The 17,161-nt window shown below is 39.6% G+C and overlaps 3 protein-coding genes across 4 annotated transcripts; 2 read left to right on the top strand and 1 right to left on the bottom strand.

Moving 5' to 3' along the window:
- Positions 1-795: 795 nt before the first annotated feature.
- LOC135644834 (uncharacterized) lies at positions 796-1,666 on the top strand. Its single transcript, XM_065162755.1, has 2 exons — positions 796-941; positions 1,034-1,666. Exons 1-2 carry the CDS (start codon positions 927-929, stop codon positions 1,430-1,432), a joined length of 414 nt encoding a protein of 137 aa, XP_065018827.1. The 5' UTR covers positions 796-926; the 3' UTR covers positions 1,433-1,666.
- A 1,211-nt stretch (positions 1,667-2,877) lies between these two features.
- LOC103996022 (high mobility group B protein 15) lies at positions 2,878-8,717 on the top strand. Of its 2 annotated transcripts, none has more exons than XM_009416818.3 (7): positions 2,878-3,017; positions 3,442-3,732; positions 5,653-5,731; positions 6,801-6,960; positions 7,036-7,146; positions 7,511-7,887; positions 7,993-8,717. In XM_009416818.3, the coding sequence occupies exons 2-7, from the start codon at positions 3,479-3,481 to the stop codon at positions 8,440-8,442; spliced, it is 1,431 nt and encodes a 476-aa protein (XP_009415093.2). In that variant the 5' UTR covers positions 2,878-3,017; positions 3,442-3,478; the 3' UTR covers positions 8,443-8,717. The 2 variants fall into 2 exon arrangements, with proteins under 2 accessions (XP_009415093.2, XP_009415094.2); XM_009416819.3 differs by lacking the exon at positions 2,878-3,017 and adding an exon at positions 3,148-3,237.
- Positions 8,718-9,808: 1,091 nt separating this feature from the next.
- On the bottom strand, positions 9,809-16,117 carry LOC135645432 (quinolinate synthase, chloroplastic-like). Its single transcript, XM_065163797.1, has 7 exons — positions 15,385-16,117; positions 13,985-14,269; positions 12,214-12,432; positions 11,884-12,063; positions 10,616-11,122; positions 10,246-10,407; positions 9,809-10,068 (listed from the first exon to the last, which is right to left on the bottom strand). Exons 1-7 carry the CDS (start codon positions 16,060-16,062, stop codon positions 10,018-10,020), a joined length of 2,082 nt encoding a protein of 693 aa, XP_065019869.1. The 5' UTR covers positions 16,063-16,117; the 3' UTR covers positions 9,809-10,017.
- Positions 16,118-17,161: the final 1,044 nt, after the last annotated feature.

A 17,161-nucleotide genomic window follows, 5' to 3' on the forward strand; every position in this document is an offset into this window, starting at 1 on the left:
AGAACAGCATCATCTTATCATGGATGTGGAAAATTAGGATTAAGCCTTCGATTATTTTTTTTCTTTTAATGAACCTAACAGAGAATGAGAATGAGGATATGACTAATCTGCATCCTTCATGAGAGGTAGCACAAAAAAGAGTTGAGGCCATAATTCTTTCACGCTGAGTGCACTGCAATTTGTTGCTTCCATCGATCAGTACTGCCGTTTGCTTTCGCCTTCATCCTCGTCAGGTGTCTCTGCGTCTTCGCCCATTGAAACTGTCTCGCTTAGCTCTCTCTCTCTCTCTCTCTATCTCCCTCTCTGCATGCGTACAAACCGGCCCTGTGCGTCGAAGCAGACGACGGCCGGCGGGGCCACCGTCGGCCTCGCAGGACACGTGACAAAAGGAAGGCCCAGTCTGAGCTGTCTCTCACTCCAGTATACGTCATCGCCACGTCGCCGATGGGCCCGCGTGGCCGCTGCGACGGTGATGGAAGGCGTGAGGGTCATTTCGACGGTCAATTGGCCGGTGGCAGCCTCTGCCACTACCCTCGACCTTCCGTTGCTCTTGCGCGTCTCGGATGTTATTACCACCCTCCAATTCCTCACTCAGAACCCCGTTTCAGGATACTATCTTTTGTTAGATTGCTCACAGAGCATATCCCATATAAAAAAAGATGGGAGTACGCATATCAATCCACCTCAGCGCAAACCCTGCATGAAGAAGACACAAACAAACGAAAAGCTGCACGCATGAACGCAGCAGCAATATAGGAAACCGGTGGACTGTTCCGGCCAATGGCGCCACGGCCGGATGTCTGTAAAGATTCTCACTGCCATGGAGTCCCTCGTATTATAAGTACCCTTCACATCCCCAACAAGCTTTCCCATCCCACTTCAACACATCATTCGCATCTTTGTTAGGTCTTCCTCTCCACCTTCCCATGGCTTCCGTTGAGGTGAGCCACCAATGTGTTCGTAGCCCATCGCATCTTCCCCAGTCTGTCTCTACGAATCTCTGAATGTCTCCTAACAATGGCGCTGTGTGCAGGTCGTATCAGCACCGGTGGTTGAGGTTCCAACAGATGCACCGGTTGCCCCTGTCGAAGCTGCATCTGTTCCTGCGCCACCGTTCGAAGTGGCCGTCGTAGAGTCCGAAGACGCCACCGCAAAGCCCACTGTAGAAGATCCCAAAGACGCCCCCGCGGAAACTGATCCTGCACCTGCGGCAGCCGTCGAACAGGTCGTAGAAGAGCCTGAGGCGGACCCCGCAGTAGCAACTGAAGCAGCAGCAGAGCCGGAGGAGAAGGAAGCCGAAGAGACTGCGTTTAAGCCCACTGAAGAAGGTGAACAGGTGGCTGAAGCCGATGCGGTGGAGGAGGATGCACCGGCCTACGTCGAGGTGGTCGAGGCCGAGAAGGCAGAGGAGAAGAAGAAGCCTGCGGCCTGAGAAGAAGAATGCGTGGCTTAGGTTTCTGATGTCAGTATATATGGTGCAGCAGCAGCAAGAACTATGATATATCAGTGTTTTAGGTCCATGGATTTGGGATGTGTGTGTTGTTTGTGTTTCTCAGGTCTGTCTGCCATCTTTGTTGAGTCTTCCATGGTTGCTTGTAGTAGCTTTGTTTATCATGTTGGTTTGATGGATAACTTCATCATTATAAGAGCTCCTTTTTTCCTTTAATTTTGGATTTCTGTGGGCTAAAGAGATTTTTGATTTCCTACAAATGACAAATGCTGGTGATGGATTGATATGAAGATTAACACTGAAGATTAGAATATTGAGCTCATCATAATCTGATAACTTTGATCCTTTGGATCAGCAGTAACTCTGATCTTTTGGATGGATATATATATATATAGTAAATCTTAAGTATCTATAATAAAATAACTATTAGTTCAAATTCCAATTTACATTAATACCCTTAGAAGGCTCATGACATAAATATTAAGGATATTTTAGTTCTTATTTTACTTCTTTAACTCAAACGGTCATCTAAATATGATTAAGGTAGGTTTTATAAATTAACATAAATGATATATGGAAAATATTAATATTAGTTGAGATATTAAAATGCCTTCCATTCCTTTCTTGCTTAGCCTTCCTAAATAATCCTGAGGATGAATCCCTTTGTGAGAAGAACAATTCACCGTTATTTAGGATTGTAGTCGAACATTCGGTGAATACCAATGTTATTATATGTATCTGAAAAATAAATCCAATCCATCATTATTATCATCATCATTGACAAATAAAATATCCGTAAAATTCAACCCACCCAAATATAAATCCATATTCGAATTCAAACATATGGAAGGAGCGAGGAGGCTCCGAATTCATAGTGGGAGTCATACGACCATGCCGACGGTGAGCGCCATCATGTCATGTCATCTCCTCCTCAAGATTTTTAGTGGGGGTGGTTGATTCCATGACCCGGTCCACCCACCCAAATCTGCCGTTACACGTAACGGCGACGGAGCAGGGCCGTCAAGTCACGGGATCCGTTCCGTTCGTCGTCGCTGCCGCTTCACGGATCCTCACGGGCGCCAACCCGACCCAATCCCGTGACTAAAAAAGCCTAATGTAAATATCTCGGCTCACCCGCCTCGCTATTGGATCAGCACCGGGCCCCGCACGTGGGTCCCGTCCGTCAAGTCTCATTTTTTCTCTGCGCGAGAAATCAGAATCACGGGCGTTTCTCTGCGCAAGAAAGCGTTTCGATATCCGCGGGCCACCCGACGGGTGGGGTCCATCGCTTGAGCCAATGAGAGGAAGGTGAGAACGCAGGGGAAACGGTAGTGACAGAGGGGAGAGTTTTGCCGTTATCTCCGATGCCGAAACGTGACACGTTAGTTCCTTCCCTAATCCCCTGCCAGCCTCACATTATCATCCTTTTTCTCTTTCTCTTTGTGAACCAACCGACCAACAAAAAAACACAGGACAAAAATATTTGATGTATTCCCAGCATCTTCCCTCACATCTCTCCATCTCCCCCTTGCAAAATATTCCTCGGTCTGGTGGTACAATCCATATGGTTTGTTCTTCTTATCATTTCATTTTCACTATATATATCTATATATATATATATATACCCTCACATACATATATATATTTATATATATAGATGTATTTATAGATAATATATATGTAGTACATATCCTCCTCCTTCTCCTCCTGCTTTGGTTCCTGGTATGTATGCATGTACCTTGTTACCATCTTGACCACAGCTGCAGTCGGGAAGATAAAACGGAAATGTTGGTGCCCTAGTTTTCCTTGGCTTCATTCATTTATCCATTAATTATGGAACCCATTAGTGCAACATCTCATGTCGTTTAATTTGGAGATGTGAATGGTATTTTAGGCATAAAATAGTTGATTGTTATGAAAGTAATCGACGATCTAGGGTTGTTTATTGGTGTATTTTTAATGTTGTGGCAGTTATTTCGGTTTGATTGCAGATAAAAGCTGGTGGCGGTGGTGGTGGGGGGAACGAAGATGATTGAGAAGGGGAGTGAAGTTAGTGATAAGGGTTGGAAAGGGGTGGAGGAGGGAGTGGGTTCTGATAAGGGCAAGCATGTGGTGCTGACAAATTCACATCCTCAGCATGTCGGGGAAGAGGGCGCCACCTCTCCTGCGGAGTATCATCCCTATCCTAAGCCCCTGGCGGATTACGAAGATGTAATTGCTGATCCCAAGTTGTTTAGGGAAACGCTCGAGAAGTTGCACTCCACAATGGGGACTAAGTTCATGTGAGAACCACTTTCACTTTTTTTTCATCCCAGAACTAGTTTGTTTCTTGACTCTCTGATTCTTCTTCTGTAGGAACGTTTTCGTTTTCTATATTGAATAGTTCTTGTTCATCCTATATCCGTTTTTTCTACTTCTGTGTAAATCTGATCTATGTTAGAGGTAAAGTTATTGTTTTTGTTGTTTTTTTTCTTTTGTTGGGGGGTGGGGGTTGGGTTCTATTGTTTAAATCGGAGACTTTTATGTCGACGTTTCTGCTGGTCATGTTTCCTTCACGAGGAAGGTATCTGGTTTTGTCGATCTTATTCAGTCGATTAAGGGTTAAATATTTCTCAAGGATGGATATGGATGGTATGGTTGAAAGAAAAGTTTCTTACAGAGGCCTTTGAGGTAGGACACAATCTTATGGTTTTTCTGCAACCCTTTCTTTCAGTCTACTAGACATCGATGTATCCTTTGAGCCAATCCTCGTCTTTCTGTAAGATTCATGTAGATACATGACATTCATCTGTAAAGATGGACCTGGCTTAAGTCGTATCATATATGTTGTGATGTATCAAATGCCTGAAAAAGAAAGGGTAGCACTTAGACATCACGAAAAGTAATGTTTTTATTGCAAGATACTGCCTGGGTATGCTTGAGGTTGTCTCCAGTTGATCTGTCTTCTTATATTAAATGAATTCCTTCTATTAGTTGGTTGGGATGGAAGTTGACAGGTGCAAATAGGAGAAGATCTAAAATCTTTAACATGGGTAGGTTTGAGCCTTTCTCTTATTTTCTTCAAAAGGCATATTTTTTTGATATATTTGGCTCTTCGTCAAGGAAGGTGATGCAAATCCTGATATGAAGTTGTCCTGTCCTCATTAATTACATTCCTTCAAAATCTATAGATATCTTAGTGTTGCTTGGGACTTGCAGCAGTTCAGAATGCCTGACAAGCAAGGAAGATTTATGCTTGAGTACAAAAAAGTAAGAAATCACATTGTGAATAAAGATAGTATACACCAGAGATAGGAATCTGAGATATATTGTTAAAGAAATTAGGGAATCATTTAGTTCTAATTGTATGTTCTATCATATTCTCGATGCGAGGGAAATGATACACTGCATTATATTTAGGATTCACTTCTTTTCAATTTATGCTTTTTGTCCTATTATGGAATCTGATAGACAATGCTTTTTAAGTTAGAAGCAAATTTCCTTATGACTGACCTTGCAAGGTTATCTCTGGTTTTGTATTAAAGGAACTTTTATTATTTGCATGCAACTGAAGATGTCTAACGTATAATAGCTGTAGTTTCCGCATGTTTAAAAGAAGGATGTTTTTTGTTTTAGTCCCAATCCTTTTCCATTTGCATACTAATTTCCTAATTTATCAATTTTAGCTTATCATTTGCTACATTATGGAACACCAGCACATGAGACTGCTGCCTATTTAGGTTAGCCATGGAAATTTGGATTTTGGAATGGTGAAGATTATAATGGAGATGAAACCCCCACATATATACCATCGTACTTGTACCCTATCAGAATTGCTCTTCCTTTATTCGTCTTATAATTTTTTTGGTCTCCTAACCATCTTCTCGAGATAGATAGGTTTTTCACCCAAATTTGCCCAATCTAGAAATCCCTTCAAATGCTTGAATAACTTACCCTGAACCTCATAGTTTAGGTGAAATGATAATAATAAAATAATCGAAATGATCAAAGAATTATACAGATAAAACTTGAACAAATAGATTGGTATTATAGTTGGTATAGGGATTTAGAAATGTAGCTTACAGACTCCATAGATGTAATATCTTGGAAACTATTCACTGTATAATTAGAAAAGTTAATCTAGTTTCAGTTTTTGGCGATATAAATTCTCATTCTATATTTATCACTCTGTCTCTAATTTTTTGAATTGTGTTCCTTCCTAGGGTACCAATTATAGGAGGCAAGGATCTCGACCTGCACCGACTTTTTGTTGAGGTGACATCTCGAGGTGGAATCGAAAAGGTAATGGGTCAAAACTGAAAATGATATTTTATGTGGAATTTTAAGTTATATTTTTGCTGCTATATATTTTTATTACTGGTATGCATAACATTCTTTATTCATGAAATCAAGGTTTCAAATACTGATCAAATCAGTAAGTCACAGTTGGTATAATCAATATTATACCATGTAAATTGGTATTGGTTGATTTTATGTATTACTTTTCAGTGATACCAAGCAATACAGTTTGGTGTATCACCTGGTATATAGGTGACCGAGAAGTTTGACAAACTGTCCAAACTGTTATCGGATGGAAATTTTAAACCTTGCATAGAATTTTATTACGAGTTCCAGAATTTCAATAGCAAGGATCATAACTGCAATCATGTCTGTCAAATATTTATCTATGCTTTCATTATTTAATATACATTATTGCCGAGGAACTACATGACATTGTATTTTAGCATAAAGCTGTGGACATTTCTATTATTTGTGTATTCAACTTAATTATCTAATACCAAGTTGCATTTCAGTGTTCTTAAAGAGTTAAGGGTGTTATGAATTTTAACGTGTAGGATTACATTTTATATCTTGTTTAACATATCTAGAAAATCATGTTTATATGACATCAGGTATCTGGTTCTACCTATAAGTAAAATCCTATTGGAGCAAACAGTTGTCGACATCATACTGAAGCAGATTAGGTTGACATGTCTAAGTTGGTATTTAGATTGTAAAAGTCGCATATCTTGTCACCAAGCTTTGTTTAACATGTTCGCTTATTTCCTGACAAGTGACAAAGACCTCAAGGATTCAATTGAAGAAAATCCTGATACCCTAACAGTCCCAGATTGGAACATAACATGATGAGTCTCCCTATATGTACATGATGACCTTTCGCTGATTATTTGTTTTAAGCATTTGAAACCTGGTGGTGAGATCCACTTGGTATAAGGTAATAATCTAGTAACTTGTATTGTTACATGTGCACACATAAAGGTTGTCATCCCGTTTTTCTCTGTCAAAAGATATTTCTAGCCAGCACCTTCTCAAATCACAGCAACTATTTATATCTTTTACTTGATGACAGGTAATTGCAGATCGTAGATGGAGAGAAGTGACTGCTGCTTTTGCTTTCCCCTCTACGGCCACAAATGCATCATTTGTGCTTCGCAAATACTACATGTCCTTGTTGCGTCATTATGAGCAGATATATTTCTTTCGGTCTCAAGGATGGAACTCTCCAGCTGGTTTGCACATGCAGTCTCCCCCCCCTCTCCCCTCCTTTTTCCCTGAGCCTTATTGTTCCTTACATTGTTTTGCAGCACCTGCAAAGATAGCCTCAGCCACTTCGGGTTCGTCAGAGAGATTGGTCGAGCATGTCTTACCATTTTCTGAAACTCAGGCTTCTTCCCGAAAACGGATGAGAAACAATGGTGAGTTTGCATTATAGTAATTTAGTGATATCACATACACTTTTTCGATAACAATCTTTGTTGTATATCCATGAGGTTGTTCAGTTGCCTTGAACCACGACGTGAAATAATTTCTATTGTCAAATTTGAGAAATATTCTGACTGTCGAGTGCTTAATGAAGCAATGCAAGATTGAGGCTGACATGCACAATGAGTTACTATTTAGTGAAACAGTTTTTCTCATGTATCAACAAGGTGTTGACAGAGTATTATCTTTTGCTAATTGTCACTCTTGTCATTGTGGTCATAAATGTTTTGTCTGAACTCCATGACAGATACCAGCACTTCCGCCAAGATTACTAATCAGTTACTACCCTATCTCTAGGTCTGGCCTCATCCCAATATCCTCAAGTTGTTGGAGTAATTGATGGAAAATTTGAGCATGGATATTTTGTGACTGTTACTGTTGGATCAGCAAAACTCAGAGGGGTTCTCTATCACATTCCTCAACAGACCTCTGAGCAATTAACACGGTACAGTGATTTTGCTGATAATAGCAACTTCAGAAGTGTTCGCCATCGTCGCCGTAGGAAGAAGCTCAGTAAAAGAGACCCTAGTCATCCAAAACCAAACAGGAGCGGATATAATTTCTTCTTTGCTGAGCAGCACGCTAGGCTTAAGCCACTTTATCCAGGAAAAGACAGAGAAATTAGCAAAATAATTGGTGAATCGTGGAACAAACTTACAGAGACTGAGAAAGCCGTGAGTACCAGCAACAATTTACTCAAACTTTTTTCTTCCAATTCTAAATGAAGATTCTGACAAGTTTACTTCTGTTCAATTTTTTTTTATAATTTAAAATTTCAGGTGTATCAGGATAGAGGTTTGAAGGACAAGGAGAGATATAAAAGTGAAATGGCAGTTTACATGGAAAAATTAAAGGCAGGTCATGTTATCAGTAATGCAGTGCCAATCCAACAGCGTCCAGCTGAACCAGAGATGGCGGAAGATACCGATTCAAAATTTGAGACTGTTGGGGGTGATTCAACTATAAATGATGAGAATGATTACAGCTCCGAGAGCAGTGGTTCTGAGGGAAAAGTATCAGACGAGGATTTTGAAATGGAGGCATCTCCGGTATTCGGTGTTACAACCACTTGTGGGACTACTAGCTTGGCGGAACCATCAACCGAAAAAGATGATTTCGAGCTACGAAGGAGAGTCGATGCCAAATCAGAAAGCGAGCAAGATCCTTATATTTTTGCTCGGGATACTGAATCTAGGAAATTTACGGAGTCATCAACTGATAAGCAATAAGCAGGTGTTCAAAACAGATATCACATAATTGGCACTCAACTCCTTGCGAACTATATTCCTAGATCGATAAAACTTTGTTAGTTTGTCGTGATGTAAATGTAGTCAGTCTATGATATTTTTCTTCCCTTTCATCTCCTGCGACCATGGTAGTTTTCTTGATTAGGTATCTGGTAAATTTTTTTTGCCCTTTTTTCTTGAAATGTAAGCTGCCTGAGATGCGCGTTAGTCAGGCAAGTATTCTAAATGAGAAGATTGACCAGACTTTGTTTCTTGCATCTCATAATGTAGGATATCCTGCTCTACATTACATTGTTCATAGTCACACTTTGTGAGCAAACATCAAGGAAAACAAATGAGATGTGTAGTAATCATGGAAATCTCAGCAGACATTAGACCATTAAATTCTGGGCTGAAACTTCAACTTGGATCTACTTGTATCTATAGATGGATGTGCAAATTCTTTATTGAGCATTTTAACAAACAGATGATTGGTTTTCAAGAATAACCCTTCATTTATAATTTACAAAGTTTTGGAGCAAAATCACATATTCTCTTGGGAAATAAAACTTGATGACTTGTCCAGTTAGTTTTACGGTCGGTCGGTAGGTCGATAATAAAAGTTAGTTTTTGAATCAAATGATTGGGTTTGGGTAGATTTATTATGAGATTTCTTACTGATTCAATCCAAGAGTTTAACCAATATGTTTCATATTACCACTTTTAATATTTAGCAATGTGACATTCTTTTTTAATTGTATGAGCGAATTCTCGAGAAAAATTATCTCTTTTTCATCAAAATTTTCAATCGATGCCCTTTTTATCATATTTCTAAAATACTTGACAAGCCACTTAATAGCAACTCTTGTCCTTTTTGGTATTAATATTATTAAGTCCCTAGTATTAATATTTTTCAAAACACTAAGTCTGGTTAATTGATCTAAGCCCTCAGCTACAATATTTCTCAAAACACTATTGTCTTTTTAAACATATTAATAGTTCTTAACCTCGCCACGAAGATAAGCATGGGTTTGGCCGGTAAGGGCAAACTACGAGGAGAATGAACGCGGGCGAAGTAGCAGCGCCTCTTACACCCAAAACGCAATTGACGACGACGGGATTATTTATATCCACAACCTCTTTTTGTTTTTTTGTGTTCTTGGGGTCCTATAAACCTCGTCATATCTTCCAATTTAAAAATGGACTAAATTTGGAAAAACAAAAAAAAAAGGTTTACATGAGATGTAATCTATCATACTATTTATTAATCTGTCTTAAAACATCTTGGAGTTCAAATTCTGAAAATTATTTCTAGCTTTGGCGAATAATTAAAGCTGTCATTTCATTTTTCAATGAACAATGCCCGATATAAGCAAAATGACTAAATTTAGAGAGACTAATACATAGCAAGTTCTATGACGAAGGAGATGCACCGTCATGACCCAACAACAAATCACCGAAGTTTATAAATAATTACTATCAAATTGGCATAACCGAGTCAAACATATCGAGCACACCTGCATTAAGCAGTGAACTGTGGATGGATTACATATCCTTCTTAAAACTTGCCGTTGGTATTCATCTATGGAGGATATGATGGATGAGCTTGTCAGGTAATTTTCCTGTTGCCTGGATGAAAAAAAAAAAGAGAAATTATCTCCGATTGACTACCATCAAGTCGAAGAGTAATGATACATCAGCAAAAGAAAAAAAAGAAAAATAGGAGGAGAAGGTAATACCGACAAATTCTTGACAAACCTCTAACTCTAAAGTTAGAATGAGATATAGATGCAGCCAATAACTAACCTGAAAGTGCCTCATGTGTAGAATTGGCTCACATCCAATATCGGCAACCGGTTTTCCACCAGGTGTTACTGCATTAAACCTGTTAGCTTCATAGGCATGAAGAGTGCCGTCTTTGTCGGGAAGTTGCTGGCACACTCTCAACAACGAGTGTAGTGAGTTCATCTGCACTCAACATATGAAGATTTTAGAGCAGGTCGGAGCAGTCTATACATTTTTGTGACAATGCACGATTTTGATTGGCAGATGCCTCCTTGCATGATGCTCAGTCGGATTGTCTTTATGTTCTGATAACATATCTAAGATTTCACACCGAGGTCTAAGGATTACTGTAGAATCATCAATTATTAGATACATAGAAAGAGGCACTAACCTTCATATATGGACAGGAAGCACAACCTCCATGAACAGAGCACCCTTCACCGTTTGCCACACCGGGAACAACAGCAAGTTCTGTGATATCACTTGGTATAGCATAATTTAGACCCTGAGACCCATTCACTGATGTCCTTGATACTGAATCCGATGAGACTGGAAATACAATCTCAACTTTAATTTTACATCTTGATTCCCTTGAACCCAGTAATCTACGAACTGCGGCAACTATGGAAGTCAACATTCCTGATTCGGTTCCTAACACAAACTGTAGGTGATCGTCGATGTCCCTGTCCAAAGCTTCCTGTACCCGGTTTTTAATGAAATCCAAAATGTTTTGGGTGGAGCCTACAACTCCCATTCCTCTCCTCTTTGCCTCCATTGCCAAAGAAAACATTTCACCCGGAACTTCAAAATGAGCTGTTAAGAATGCATCACAGTACAGCTCTTTTATTCTCTCCACTACTTCATGACCAAACATATCGTGCACAATGCAGTTACCATCCTGTATGTTAAAGTTGTACGAGTTTCATGATCAGCAAAGGCAACAGACGAACACACTGGAATTACCAGATCTATTAGAGAGAGCATTTGCAATAATTTTTATTTAAACACGAGTGTCAGTAATAACTAAATTACTGCACAATTTCCATATAAACCATGGTCTGTCTAATATATTGCTAGATTTGAAGCCTTTTAAAATTCCTACACTATGAATTGTCCCTGCCCCATGTCAACCACGTTCGTTATGATAACTCAAAATCTAATGTGGATAAAACTTCAACTCCATGAGAAATACAGGGCGTTAAATTGACAAAAAGAATTCATTTGTAGCACAACTGATGTCTCCTTTCCAACAAGCAATTTAAGGCACATTCTAGCATGTCTTATCAATAATTTGAAGCACTCAAAGTAAAATATCTTCAGGATAATGCATCAAAAAGCACCTCAGACATGTCTGTGCTATTAGCTTTCTTTCCATGATATAACCAAGCAAATACCAAAAGTGTGCAATAGTACATAATTACATTAAGCTACAATAAAAAGTTGGTGAAAGTAATTTGTTTAAATGCAGGAAGTCACATTGATTTAACCCGTTTTCTTTGGGAATTGGAACTCAAGAGAACATGCATGAACTTTGACAACTGAACATGCATAAAACCTTATAACTAAAAATATTGCGAATGACAGCCAAAAATCGAAGCAGCATTTCTGTGTAATAAATGCTGATTAAAGAAAGGAAGAACAGAGCAACGGTCCACAAACCTGGTAGTAGTGCAGCCTCTTCAGTAATGATCTTATTGAGTTCCTATTATGATCTGGATGTATTCCTGATATTTCTTCATCTGTCATGTCAGTCATTTGGTGAAACAACTCCACAATATTTGCACCCATGTAGGAATCCGGACCATACCAAACATTTAAATCCGGTACTTGAGCAAATGCCTAGCAAATATTTTATTAGAGAAAAATCAAATTATGAATACATGAGACTAGTAATCCAAATTGACGCAATGTGCTTCACTAAAACATGCAACTACCAGATATGAAATGCAAAATCTAAAAGGGAGCAAAGAGTTTATGAGCATTGCCAACCTGAAAAATCGTCTGCACAACATTAGATGAAGTACAAGTGATTGTAGGCACTAGTTCATGTCCATAGGCCTTAGTCTCCAAAGAAGTATTTATGTAGATCACATGCAATGAAGGTGGTGAATTTGAAGCTGCCTCCAAAAACTGCATATATGTCGAACTCGCTGCTGCATCCGCCAAAGAGCAACCAATTAGTTCATTGGACATTCTGTACACACCAACCTGCATGAAACCTATTGTGGTTAAGAGTCTTCCAAAAGATACCACTGTGCAAGATAAACCAGTTAAATGTACTTCAAAATGCATTCAAGCTTGTTTCTAAAAACAAACGTGATCTTTGTTAATTATTATTATCTCAAAATGAGTTAGGATAAAATCTAAACTCAAACAAGTTTAACAGTCTAACATCCATAATGAAAATAATTATAAAAAGAATGCATTTGAGTTTCCTTTTCAAGAATGTAGGCAGAGTACAAGAGGTTGCTGAGACTCAATATGTGATTGTCATGTAAACTTAAATGTATTCATATTGCAGCATCTGAACTGCACTGTTGTAGGAGATTCACAGAGCAGTATAAGATGATGATGGAGACATCTCTGCGAAATTAAAATGGAAGAATTTTTTGTTAAATGTATATAATAATTGACAAACATCATAGCAAGACAAAATTTGAAAAGTTCAAAGACCTGAAGATATCTTCCACTGTGCCAGAATAAAACCAAAGCATAGATTTTATAAAGAGACCATTAGAACCTTTAGAATATATGAGTATATTTCTTTTAAAATCAAGAAGCCATAGATCTGAGTCTGCCAGCAAACAACTATTTAGTATCTCAGCAACAAGATAAAATCCTGAACTGTCATACTAAGGACATGCCAAACTACCAAGTGCATATTGTAGCTGTCTGACTGGGTACTGCTATAGTTATCTTGCAGTGCCAAAGGTTTGCAGAAACTCTTTTATCTGAGTGGCAGACCAGTACTGATCCATGCAAGAACTGGCAAAGTTCTTGTCCATAGGCAACTCTTGGGCAAAATAGTAAATACCAACACATTGCTGGATCATGACCAAACAACAATCCAATAAAGGAACATATAAGATAACAGCTCTGAAGAGACAATTTCCAAGTTGTCTGACACCAATTAAGTAATAGGCTCCAAGGAAAGATGGCATGACACCATGGAGCAATTGCAAAACAATGTCAACTAGGTCTTGTCACAGCCCATCTAAGTTCATCATAGGTTTGATTACACTTTAGGTTCTAAACCAAATTTGCATTTCTCTTATCAGGAATTGACAAATCGATCCACCCATTGACTGGTATATGAACTGTCCAATTTTGGGCAGCCTGTCCACATGCGGTACTCTTGTGGCAGTGTGTGTTAGTGTACCATGTGCCAGTACATGGATCCGGTCCAGTTATGGGTCAGCATGGATCTCGTACTCGAAATGTAGAATATTGATTCTTATACTTGGTGAGTGTTAACAACACCATTAAAGTTTTCCAAGTAAATGGAAATAATTATAACCTTAATTTGTGAAGACCTGATCAACCACTATCAATGTTCAAAACCTTAAAGCGAATAATCTGACTATAATGATGGGCTCTTCGGAGCAAAACCTTAGTTCCAACAGTTGATTGTGTATATATAGTGTTAATGAAAAACTATGAACTTGTAACTTGTACTTTTGTAAATATCTTAAGGGAACACAGAACAAGATGAATGAGTACGCAAAATGTTCATTGATAAAAATAAATGAAAACCACATACCTTCTTAAAATCAGCCTGATCAAGTATTGCGCGAACATTTTCAGACATGAAGTCCACACCGAGTACTGTAATATATTTGCATCCAGCTTCTGCCATTTTAACAGCCCTATCTGCCATTACCAAGGAATCAGATATGTGGATGTGAGGCCACAACTTCTGTGCAGCAGTCAATATGCCTTGGACCTCTGGATCCATGTAAAAATGTGCAACGACACCAATTTTCTTTTTTCGTAGGACACTCACCAGTTCTTTAATTTTTGACTCATCAGGAGATAAAAACATTGCCTGCAATTAAACTATAATAAGCTGATGAGAACTTGTCAAAACATCCGTTCATGTCGAACAGAAGAGTAAAACAATGAATTCTTCTTTCTGCAGGACACCAACATAAGATGAAGTATACGTACATCTGTTTATAACGAAATATTCATCTTCGCTATTGTGGCACATCCACAATTTGTCGGCATGGTTTGGCACAACGTATGCATATACAAACACAAAGTTCTCTGTCTGCCAGAGGGTTTGTGCACTGAACTAATATTAGGTACTATGTCTGTAATTGATGGATTGATAATTGTGGACAGAACAAATAGAGTTCAAGACCACAGTAGTTCAGGCTATAGCAGAATAAAGTACAACAATAGCATTACAGGTGTCTAGAGGAGTAAAAACAATGACAATCAAACAAATACAATCAAAGATCAAGAACATGCAAATAAGGAGAGAATAAGAACATCTTACTACAACCCCAAGCATGTGTCAGTAAATGCCAAAGAAAATGTAAATCCCCTTATGCTATTTCAAAAAGAGCCTTAGGAAAATCCTCTTATAACAGATATTCCCAAGCACTTCTTTTAATAAGGTCGCCGAATTGTCTTATTTACTGACATAAATCATGTGCCGCCATCCAGCAAATGACAGCATGATGAGAACTGCAGGATACATACATCGTTTGGGGTTTTAAAGGACTAAAACCTTAATAAATGCTATCATATATGTGCAATGTACGACACAAGAACAATGGAGTACATGAACGTGATTATGGTAATGTTCATTCTTCCTTGACAAATTCAATTATATGATTGTTGGAAAATATTAGAGTCTATTATAAAACGAGTCATTTCCTAACAACTTAAATTTTTGGAATCCGTGGTAACCCAATTCAAAATAATCTTTCTCATGGTATCAGCTTAAGCCTAGATATGGCTATTTCCACATCTGGATTTGTACAATGCACTTGTTTTCAATTTCACGTTGACAGCTTATTCTTAGATTGGACTATTTCCTCCTATGGGCTTTTACCATGCACTTGGGTTTGGTTTCAAGTATAAATCCTAATTTGGCTTTGCTTCCTTTCCTAATAGTTTAAGCTCAAAATCTTTAAGTGAAAAAGAGCTCACCTGAGCTTCTGCGTAGCTTCCTTTTGCTTCAATCCCATCAGGCCCGATGACCAACGACGGGAATGGATCGGCAGACGGCCGCCCTTCTCTCTTGGCGATCAAGGCCGTGGTCCTCTTCTGCATGCTGATCAGCACATTGTGCCACGTGTTGACCCTCGAGTGCGCCCTCACTGGCAACCCGACCACGTTCAGATCGCCGAAAGCCTCCGGCGTCATCTCCAAGACCTCCTCCGGCAGCGCCCCATCGAGAACAGAGACAAGGCAGGCACAGAAACCCTTGGTGATCTCCGTATCGGAGTCGGCCGCGAACCGCACGCGGCCGAGTTCGTCCATCGCTACCGAGAGCCAGACCTGAGCGGTGCAGCCCATGACGCGATTGGCCGGCACCCGGCCGGCCTCGGGGAAGGCCGGGAGGGAAGCGGCGCAGGCGAGGAGACGCTTGACGCGGTCGACCGGCTCCGTGAGGGAGGCGAACTCGTCCACGAGGCGAACGAGGCGGTGGCGGGGGAGACCGGAGGCGACGGCGGAGTAGGGGAGCGTGCGGTCGGGGGTCTGGAGGCAGCGCACGGCGAGGGGCCGCAGCCGCCGACGAAGGCGTGCTGTGGAGGGGAGAAGCGTCTTATGGTTAGGAGTAGGGCTTGATATGAGAAACCTTGTAGTTGCTGTGGCTGCTTCCATTACCACCGCAGTCTCTCTCTCTCTCTCCCTCGGCTCCTTCTCCGGTTCGTGCTCTTGTATAAATAGGTAGAGGGGCCAAAGAATGAAGGGGACGCAACCGCCTCGGGAAGGAGACCGGAGTGGTGACGGGGTGGTGTGGGGCCACTTCATATTTTTAGTCTTATATAGAAAAATTTTAAAAATGTATTATATATATATATATATATATATAGGATTAAAATCTATAAAAGGATGAATTTATCCCAATGAATTTAGTATAGCTTATTAATCATTAGGGACTATAATTATTAAGAATTATTACGACAGACAAAGGATAGTTTGTTGACGAGGATTTAATGCGAATTTAATTTGTTTTGTGAATATATATATATATATATATATATATTGAATATGTGATTTTAATTTTTTTTAAAGATCATATAATTTCCTTATTTTCTTGGAAAAGCAATATCCAAAGAATGGAAAGGTTAGGAAGATACGGTGGTTTGACTTGATGCATAGAAAGGTCAACAAAGATATGGCTCCTTTGCCATCGAATTTGACCCGAGAAAGACGACAATTTCTTCTTTCTTTCTCTCTCCCCCTCCCCCGACCATCACATCCGCGTCTCTCTCTCTCTCTCTCTCTCTCTCTCTCCTGTGCCTTCACCTTCGCGTCTCTTTTCCTTGAAGATTTCTGTTTTGACTCTGGGGATCAGTGCTTGTTTAGAGGGCTAACACAGCACGGGTGGTGAGTGTGGTTGAAGAAGTGTAGAAATAATATTGCAGCAATGGTGGTGAGTGTGATTTTTCGCTTTTGTGAGACCTTTCTTTATATGTGTCAAATTTGGAGAGTTAAGTGATTCTGATTTGACGACTTCACGGAGACGTGCAGGGAAGCAGCAACCGTGACACCAAAGTTTCATGAACTCTTTTGGGGACCTCATTAGTTAAGCTCACGAGTAGAGGATGAGGGGACGATCACAGGTGTGAACTACCAGAATAAATCATTAACCCAACAGAGAACAAAATCATAAAAGATCGATGAAGTCCCCAGCTGAATGATCTGTGTGCTGCATCACCAGATTCTACAAAGCAAAAGCTTTCATAAGACAGCTCGA

Source organism: Musa acuminata, chromosome BXJ3-8, assembly GCF_036884655.1.
Source record: "Musa acuminata AAA Group cultivar baxijiao chromosome BXJ3-8, Cavendish_Baxijiao_AAA, whole genome shotgun sequence".
NCBI lineage: Eukaryota > Viridiplantae > Streptophyta > Magnoliopsida > Zingiberales > Musaceae > Musa > Musa acuminata.

What these genes read in the sequence shown, in the direction of transcription:
- LOC135645432 (XM_065163797.1), bottom strand. Translation starts at nt 16,062, where the DNA reads ATGGAAGCAGCCACAGCAACTACAAGGTTTCTCATATCAAGCCCTACT. An exon ending in ATCAGGCTGATTTTAAGAAG is followed by an intron (nt 12,433 to 13,984) that starts GTATGTGGTTTT and finishes GGTTTCATGCAG; the next exon opens with GTTGGTGTGTACAGAATGTC. An exon ending in TTGTGCAGACGATTTTTCAG is followed by an intron (nt 12,064 to 12,213) that starts GTTGGCAATGCT and finishes AATATTTGCTAG; the next exon opens with GCATTTGCTCAAGTACCGGA.
- LOC103996022 (XM_009416818.3), top strand. Translation starts at nt 3,479, where the DNA reads ATGATTGAGAAGGGGAGTGAAGTTAGTGATAAGGGTTGGAAAGGGGTG. An exon ending in CTCGAGGTGGAATCGAAAAG is followed by an intron (nt 5,732 to 6,800) that starts GTAATGGGTCAA and finishes ACTTGATGACAG; the next exon opens with GTAATTGCAGATCGTAGATG. An exon ending in TTACAGAGACTGAGAAAGCC is followed by an intron (nt 7,888 to 7,992) that starts GTGAGTACCAGC and finishes TTAAAATTTCAG; the next exon opens with GTGTATCAGGATAGAGGTTT.